This window comes from Saccostrea cucullata, unplaced genomic scaffold (genome assembly GCF_032062105.1).
Source record: "Saccostrea cucullata isolate Sc308-1 unplaced genomic scaffold, CSIRO_AGI_Scuc_v1 ctg1387, whole genome shotgun sequence".
Lineage (NCBI taxonomy): Eukaryota > Metazoa > Mollusca > Bivalvia > Ostreida > Ostreidae > Saccostrea > Saccostrea cuccullata.
Window position 1 is genome coordinate 1 of NW_026929355.1, and position 9,704 is coordinate 9,704.

The following is a 9,704-nucleotide window of genomic DNA, read 5'->3' on the forward strand; positions in this document are numbered from 1 at the left end:
ATTGTTTTTGTTGTATAGATTGAAACATGGAGATATCAAACAGTATTCAAGATCAAAAGTCCGTAAAACAATACAAAATAGGATCAGAGCAAACAAAAACCTCCAATGCATCAGACGTGGTATCAGTTGCCATTGAGAAGTGAGCATCCCCTGCTAACCGGACACACTCGCCGTGTGCTCCTTGTCATGATCGGGAAATAACAGAAAAATCAGTACGTCGTCAATTCAGTGCATAAATAATTGACTAACAATTAGTATGAAAATCGTTTGTCAGCATTTGACTTCATGAAAAAGTGTATTTGCAGACAAGGTTTTGTATTGGCCATAGAACTTACAAAATGATGACTTAAACAAGACTTCTGAAATAACAATTAAAACACGAATTCCTGAAATTTTGTCCCGTTAAAAATGCCAAATATCTATCTTAAAACGTAAGGTATGGCAAAGTTTAATGATTTAGGCCTACATAAATGAAATATCATTAGTAATTCGAAAATTTTTAGAAAATTGCCCGGCATATGCCTTCAAACTTTTTCGGTGTCTGTTTTTTTAGGGTAAATATACAAATACTTGTGACCAATGCAGAAAAAACAATATCTTTTGGTTACCAAAAATCTACTAACCTGATTGTGTCATCTTTCCCCCGCTTAAAAGCAACGAAACAACAGCTACAATAATCAAACAACATAAGATAATGTTTTGTGTACAGATAATTTAGGGATTTGAAAAGATGTATGATTTATTTCATATTTTCATGAAGGCAATGCAAATTAGATTCAAATGTCAAGAAACGTAATGTTTCTGAAATAAATAGAAAAATAATTACAATTTTAACCCTTTGAAGAATACCATAGGTTTTAATATCAAATATACATACTCTGATGCACGTGCGGGTAAATACACTTTTGTATTGAGCTTCCTGTAATGATAAGGTAAAATAAATTTTATGAATTGGTGGGGGAATGTAATCTAACCATTTACAGATTTAGACAATGCCGAACACTATTTTATGATTACGAATAGTTAGTACGCACAGTCCTGTCCAATATGGTGTGTATTTTTTCTTAGGTCTCTTAAAAGGAAATAAATAATATATATCTTTCTCTGTAGCCATTGATAAAAAAAAAATAATATTTTTGAAAAATTAACTAGAAATAGGTAAAATCCTTTAATTTGCACAAATATGTTTTTCGGGGATAATATTTCCAAAATCTGACACTTTTGATGCCATAAAAAAACATGCACCTAAAATACCTTATATTTTCTACTTATTACATATATGCAGAGTTATCAAGAAATAAACATCTTTTAAGGTCAAGTTCTCTGTGTGTGTATGTCATTATGTCTTATTCACAATGACTTGAAAACCAGTTATCTCGAACAAAGTTTATAATCAGAATGAAAACAAAAAAGAAAAGAAATAAAAAAAAGAAATATTGAGATTACGGACAGTAAGCAAGGTGAAAAGTCCATTAAAACGATACAAATCGATAGCAAAGCAAATACAGATATGAAAATAAATCAGCGGTTGAGACAAATGTTAAAGAGTAGTAAGCATCCACAGGCACTTGTTTCTGTTATGAATGTTTGACCCATAGTATAATAATAACAAAAGGTATCTAACTCCAAATTACACGAAGTACCCCCCTCCCTTAGAATCGCGCTCATTTACACTTTCAGAGAAAAGGCAGAGGCAAACTGTGCATACCTATGTCATCTACGATAATTTATCTACACAACCATATATGGCTTGCTCGTCTTTGTTTTATTTAATGTCCGTAAACAGCGTCAAAACTCTATTCGCCGAGTAGAAAAGTCCATCTCATCAAGCGCGTGTGCCCTGTCATGACCGGATAAATGAAATTATCCAGTGTATAAATCATGGTCTACCGATTAATTATATACCTAATGTATATCACTCAATTTTACTGTTGAATTTACGCCATTTACGAATTTACGACGTGATCCGACTTTCCGGATCACCACGCTGTGGTTTTCTGAATCCATATCACCACGCTCTGAAACTGATGACGTGGTACGCAGAAACATGACGTTATTTTTCTTGCGCGTTAAAAAGTCCATTGATTTAATGCTTTGTTTAATGGATAAAATATTATACAATTGATCTTTAAAGTTTAATTTTGGTATATTCAGTTAGTTATAAGGGGGTTTATAATAAATTTATCATTATAACAGTAATTTGATCCGAAGAGCCGTCTCACGTCGAGTTGACAGGCGCGGATCATCAGATCAAACGAGACGTTTGATCTGATGATCCGTGCCTGTCAACCTGACGTAATACGACCCTTCGGATCAAGTTACTGTTATAATAATATTTATTTAATATATACCTACTGTGTATCACTCAATTTTACTGTTGATTTTACGCTGTGTCAACTCGACGTGATACGACCCTTCGGATCAAGTTACTGTTATAAGAATAATATTATATATATATATATATATATATATATATATATATATATATATATATATATATATATATATATATATATATATATATATATATATATATATATATAAAGTATGTAAAACGATACTTTTATCACTCGATTTAAAGAAAGATTGATTTTGCTAAAACCACCAGAGAACTACAAACGTTTCCTTTATCATTAGTTTACCGTGCGTCTTTATTTTTTTTAAATGCATAAATTATTAAAAAAAAAAAAAAAAAAAAAAAAAAAAAGAGGTATCCAAAAGTCATTTTTGGACAAAAAAAAATCAACGTCAGTGTAGAATTATTCAACTCAAAGTTTTTTATTAATGAGAGAACTTTTCAACTAAACTTTAATTTTTATTTTCAGTTCGATAGCATTTCGTGGTTGAGACAAGCATTCTATGCTACAATAAAACGAAAGGGGGGATATGTATAACAACTTGATATTTGTACCCACTTTAATACACTTCAAAACCTTACACATGCACATGTAATGACAAACCACAACGGTTGAAAGTCGCTTAAAAAAAATAAAACACGATCGATGTTTTTTTAATATAAATAAACTTTACTGAACAGATGTTTAAAAATGTTTATTCCTTGCATTTTATTTGTTTATTTAACTGTTTTTAGACGTGATAACACATAGAATTATGTACACCTACTTCGCATGTGTAATATGATGTTGAACGTTGAAAAGTAAGAATAATAGTAATGGTGTTCTTGTATTTCTTTTATTTACAAAACTCCAATCACCCTGTGTTCCGGATCAAAGTCTTTATCATTGGTATAATGTCTTTCGCCAATAGCGAAAGCTGATTTATTTTAGGATGATATAAACATGAAAAGCTGGACTCAAGCTAGTTTTAAATAACCCTGTTTTATTTTGGGCCTTGTTATTGCAGCCCGGAGGACCGGGCTGCTCTATACATTTGTTTAAGTGTTGGTATATGGGGACTGAGGTGGGCAAAGTTATTCAAAATTAAAGGTTTTTTAAACATTAAAAAGATCGTAAATCAGAATGTTCTTTCCCTTTATAAATTACGAGATACACAATATATTTTCTCCCATAAAATGAACCTGTGAAAAAATATATATATATATATATATATATATATATATATATATATATATATATATATATATATATATATATATATATATATATATATATATATATATATATATATATATATATATACAGTGTATATATGTTTTTCGTATTTGATATATAGAAATGCTTATATTTACTATAAAAACGTACTTTACACAGTTCGTGGTTTTTTTTATTCTTAAAGTAAAATGCATTTTTGAAAATAGGTGATGCATGTGTCTGGTTTCAATTTATATTTTATGCAGTCAACATTTACTTAAAGAATTGATTAAGTTTAAAAGGGTATCGTTTTTGTTCTAGTTTCATTACCGTCTTCGAAGACGGTATTGTATAGTTGAAGTTTTTTACAGTCTTCGGACTAAGCACTTCCTCTCTTTTGTGATTGGTAGAAAATGCATAATGATAAAATTTTCAATTATTTCATTGGTTGAAATGCTGTTCAAGGCAAGGGAGATAACTTTCTGATGATCTATTTTCGTACGACTCAAGAATTTTGCAAGATTTTCAATCTTTAAAAAATGACACAACGAACAACAAAATCAGTAGTAATTAATTCCTAATAACATGATTTTTTTGTGTAGCAATAAAAAAAAAGATCTCTTTAATTTCATTATAAATAAAATTTGATTTTTATTGCTTGCAAGCTTTACAATTTGTTATTATTCATTTCCCCTTTCTTGTTTGAAGAAGGGAATGGAATCAGCCGAGGTTTGCCGAAAGCTCTCGGCCAGCCAAAGTTTACGGAGATGACCGAGCGACAACCGTGGGAGGGCTAATGCCAGTAAAAAGCTAATGTAGAAATACAAAATCAAGAAATTCAAAAGAATTATACGTGTAGATCAGTTTACTGTTTAAGATTGTTGCTAAAGACGGTAAGCTTTTATAAAAGCTCTACTTGTCCTACAATAAGTTTTCAAAATAGTCTCGACTATCGTCTCCATCATTTAGACGCATGTCTTTTTCACACATATCGAAGCGGTTTGATGATCAAGACTTATTTTCATTGTTAACTTTATTTATTTCCCGGGCGAAAATTGATGGTTACATCAATGTTTTCTTGTTGGTATATGATACGGTGCTGTGAAATCATATTTGATTTTTTTAATTAATATATTATTTGATTTTACAAAGCATTTTTTCGGATGAACTACAGTATTTCTATTCTAACATATAACTTTTTATTTGAAATGTATTAGATAAATTAATAATTCAAAAATGACTTATTACTTTGAATCCAAAAACTAGTTGGTTCTATCACAACCTTTTTCAATATTAAAAAATATATATTATTAATTCCATGTCACTCGTGAAATTTGTTAAATCAAGGATTTTTTGAGAAGTATATTTTGAATAAGTACTCATATAGCGTGACTCAAAATCGCAGAGAAAATATGGGGTCAGTGTGCATCTTACTGATCTACGGTATATTTAAGTTGACCTTTTTGGATTTAAACTTTAACACTTTGGTAAATTAGTTTAACCTTTATGAGGCTTTATCATATTTTATCAGATGTAACCATGGCAATAAATATAATTTTATTTTACGTAAAATAGTTTGAATAATATTTATTATTGAACAAATCTTGCAAATTAATGCGCGTAAATTATTGTGTGACCTTTTTGCACTAAAAAGTAACATATTTGGGGTATTAAAAAACTAAATTGGCAATACATGTAAAACCTTTTCTTAAATCAAGCTTTTTACGACTCAAGTGCTGATCAGTCACAAGTATCGAGTACTGTAAATCACTTTTTATTTGCGAGAACTTTATTTTCGCGTAATTACGCGAGGCAGTGTGCTCGCGAAAATTTATTTCTCGCGTATAATAGTATTCCTTAAGATTATATAGAGCAATAACCACAATTCGTGAAAAATTTGTCTCGCTAATCAAGAGTCAATGACTATCTCGCGAAAATAAGGTGTCGCGAAAATTTAGTGATCTACAGTACTTTAAAATAATGAAAGAAAAAGTTGGTGTTAGTGATGTTAATTTTGAAATATTGGTCAAAATATGTGATTTTAAGGCAAAAGATTGTATGAATTTTATCTAGACTTGTTTGACATATCTTCATTTTTTGGCAAAGTTTGTTGAAGGAAGGTTTAAAACTTATTCTAAAATATAAATTAAGACCTATTTTGAATATTCCTAGCAATATCATAACGAAAAATACTCTCAAAATAAAAGTATGTGAGGCTAAAGTTTCCAGATATCAAATTTAATAAATGTGCAGATTTGCAGAATTATCTGCTAAATATCCTTCCACCACAAGAAATAGTCCCTCATAAAACTTGCTTCTTTGTAGCTTTTTGAGCAGTTTTTTCGTTGAATGTTAAAAAATTAACATTGTTGAATTTAAATATGTTATAAAAATTGAAATTTGATAAATAGTTTTGAAGCAAGAGGATCTGCGTGAACTTTTCTAAAAAGCTGACGAGTGACATACCTTAAGTTAGTAGAATTATACATTCAGTATTAAATCATCATCCTCTTTCTAATGTTTAAATACTCACCACTACTACATGTGCATACGTCATTAAAGGAATTCACCGAAGGCATAATTTCGCTTATTGAAGAAACACTTGAAGAATACCACAATCCAGTGTAGCACAGACATAGGGCATCTTTGTTACAATTTCCCCAAAACTGATCTGCCTCACAGTCTGTCGCACCTAGAAGAAGATAAACATTGTTAAACAAACATGTCTGTACTTTCCGAATTAAGAGTAACATTTGATTCACGAATGATCATAGCAAAGACTATCAAATGACTTGAAAGATTAAATGATAAACCTACTTGGACCGAAAAGACCACTTGTATATTTCGGATAACAAAGCAGAATCAGGAGGGTCATTATACTGAAATACGACATCGCGAACGACTGATGCATAATGATTCCAACAAAGGAGGCTTTTGTCATAAAAAGACAAATTCCCTGGCAACTGCCATAGAACAAGGGACTACTCAATACCACATTTGTTCTAGTTCAGTGAAATCTAATTAAAGTAAAAGAATAAATTTTCGAAAAGATATTAGCGGTTTTCAGGAAAGTGTTATTCAACCTTTTTAATTTTTCATTAGTAAAAGATATTTTTTCCTGTACACAGATATTGTTGGATATTTTTATGTATCTTGTCAGAATCTTTTTACAAAATTATAAATACTAAACTATTTTCGCATAGTGGTCAGGGGTTTATATAGCATAAGCATACTATGCCGAAATAGTGAACGGCTTCAGTTTCTAAAGAAAAGAGACACAATCCAAAGCGTGGATCGAACTCACGACCCTAGGCAGAGGCATCATTTGCTAAAACTGTGTATTTAAATAAATATTAATTCAGGTTCAAATATCCTGGAGAAAAAAACGTCCTGGGGGAATTTTATAATTATTTTTACTTCTCTATTATTCTAAGCTTTCTGATTGACTCAAAAATGATCACATGATCAAGTGTATATCAAATTAAAACATTGCTGTGATGTCATTCCTTTGTTCTTGCAGTCTAAAAATCTACCTGTAGCAGTCCGATATTAGTGAGCAGTCTGATATTAATCGTAATATCAGACTGTCTCGGTACTGATATCCTTCAAAATTGGACTGCTACTGAACAAAAGAAATATAAAAGTGTGACAATTCAACAAACATCAATTTAAATTTCTCACATAGAATGATGATTTTGAAGCATTGATCTTACAAGATTGCAAATTTTAAAAAAAAATTAAACTTTCAATTATACCAAATATACTGTTGCAGGAAGAAGAATATGCGACAGACCAGATAATGAAAATTAAAAAACAAAAAAAAAACCCCACAAAAACTTAAACTTAAGTACACTGAAGAAGGTATTTGAAAGAATTTGAAAAGGAGAATGGGGACAACATTTTTTTTCATTAAAACTTGCACAGAGATTAAATCAGTGCAACGAGTTATCATAGAGACAATTTAGTGAATGATGAATTTGGAATGGAATGGAAATTCCCGATATGAAGACTATCCACAGAAAATTAAGCAGATGCTAAAGGTATACTCTAGTCCATTTCATTTTTTTTTATGTTAAGAGTCTACATATACCTTTGTTTTTGATGTTCCATTACAGAAAAACAAACATAATAAATAATCCAGGAGTTTTGAGGGAAATGTTGAAAAACTTCAAATTTCTTTCAAAATTTGTTGCGAATCTGTCAAATTAAGTATTAATTATCATATACTAGCCCTAACGGGCCTCAAACTGTCTGATATTTTTTAATACAGAACTGTATTCGGCATATTTCCAGTACTTATAGACTTGTTTTACTATTTATAGAATCTGAAAAATATTGAAGTCTAGAAAACTGTCAAATCAATACAAGATCATCAGCCAGGACTTTTCCAAAAAGACTAAGCTTCTAAAGGTGACTTTCATAAAACCAGGTAAGTTGTAATGATTCGTGACCGTGAGACTTGAGACTCGATTCTTGTTCGTCGTGCGGCGTCAAACCTGATACATAATATATGATACATAGGTAGTGATTTTTCCTTCGACAACCGCGTTTATTAGAAAAAGACTCGCATGATCACTGATCAATGACCCAAAGTACCGTAAAAATCAAAATTTGAAACTCTTCATCGGTACATGATGCCGTCTCTATTGGAGTAAATACCCTCGAATTGAATATTCTTAAACCACTTAAATTTTTTTTTGTATGAGTATTTAATACAGAGAAATGTTCCAACCGTTTAAGTAATTTTATAGTATAGTTTAAAATCTTTTTTTTTTGTTCGTGTATATGTGTGGTTTTTGGAGACCAGAACTTACGATCAAAAAATCTATTAGAATTCCCATGGGTACCCATTGTGCCTTGTTATTAGCAGACCTTTTTGTATTCATATGAATCAATTTGTCCAAAATCGTATTCATGAAATGAAGAAAATACTTGCTGTGGCCTTCAAAGTCGACATTTAGATATATCGACGACGTATTGTCAATTAACAATTTTTTTTTTTCATTCTTATGTCGATAGGATGTACACTGTATCCCGATGAGCTTGAGATGAAAGACACCACAGAGTGTGATTCATCTGTTTCATATTTGGATATTTTACTTGAAAAAGACGTTAATGGTTATCTTACTACCAAACGTGATGACTTTAACTATTCAATCTTCTACTTCCCTTACTTTTTCAGCAATATACCTTCATCATATGCATACGGAGTTTATATCTCTCAGTTGATTCAATACGGAAGTGCATGCTCTACGTATGTACAATATTTTAAAACGAGGTAAATTATTGACAAACAAATTGAAGAAACAAGAATATCAACAGACGGATGCTTCCTGATCATGACAAGGAGCTCAGGTCGAGTGTGCATGACCGGTTGGCAGAGGATTGTCACTCTTCCATGGCACCTGATCCCTCCTCTGATCTTCTGTAGGTCCGTGTTTGCTCTGCTCCTGTGTTGTATTGTTTTATGGACTTTTGAGCTTGAATACTGCATTTTCGTTATCTCCATATATTTCATTTAATGGGTCTTAGAATTTAAAGAAAGAGACAACTGAAATATTTTCTTTAAATTTTATTTTGCGCATTCAAAAAATTTTGGTTACCCTTCTCGTGTATCACAAAGATCGTAATGATAAGCATTTCATTTTCCCTATACGAAAATCGTAATCACTTAAAATATTTCTTGGTTTTAGAACTTCAATAATTAACAATGAATAAAACATCAAGAGCTGCAACAGGCACTAATTAAAGAAAACAACCAAAATATGCATGACAGATAGGTGATTACATCACTTGAACAATGTCCTATTTCTAGAATCTCATCAAGAAGTAATATTGCTAATGAATATATCTAATAACGAAAAGAATATAACATACAAATAACGCTGCACAACGTGTTTTACTGGTAATAAATTACTCTTAGTAAATTACTTTTAAATATTCGACAAAGTGCAACATATACATACATTTGTCTTTTGTTGTTCATTAAAATGGAAAGTGAAGGCCATTTCTTTGAAATTCAGCGATAGTCCAATAACTGTGAGTTGGGTTCAAGGCAGTACACAGAAATCTTAAGGAATTGGAAGTTCCACTAATTAGTATTTTTTTTTTAAAAAAAAGAATATGCATTGGAAATGGCGCATAAATATTCTT

General features: G+C 30.8%; 1 protein-coding gene across 1 annotated transcript; it reads right to left on the reverse strand.

Annotated features, from left to right (window-relative positions):
- Positions 1 to 623: 623 nt before the first annotated feature.
- LOC134280592 (uncharacterized) lies at positions 624 to 6,444 on the reverse strand (the record flags this gene model as incomplete). Its single annotated transcript, XM_062763040.1, has 4 exons — positions 6,369 to 6,444; positions 6,085 to 6,243; positions 878 to 919; positions 624 to 668 (listed from the first exon to the last, which is right to left on the reverse strand). Coding segments are annotated over exons 1-4 (322 nt in total), but the record flags the coding sequence as incomplete, so codon positions are not given.
- Between the last annotated feature and the right edge of the window lie 3,260 nt (positions 6,445 to 9,704).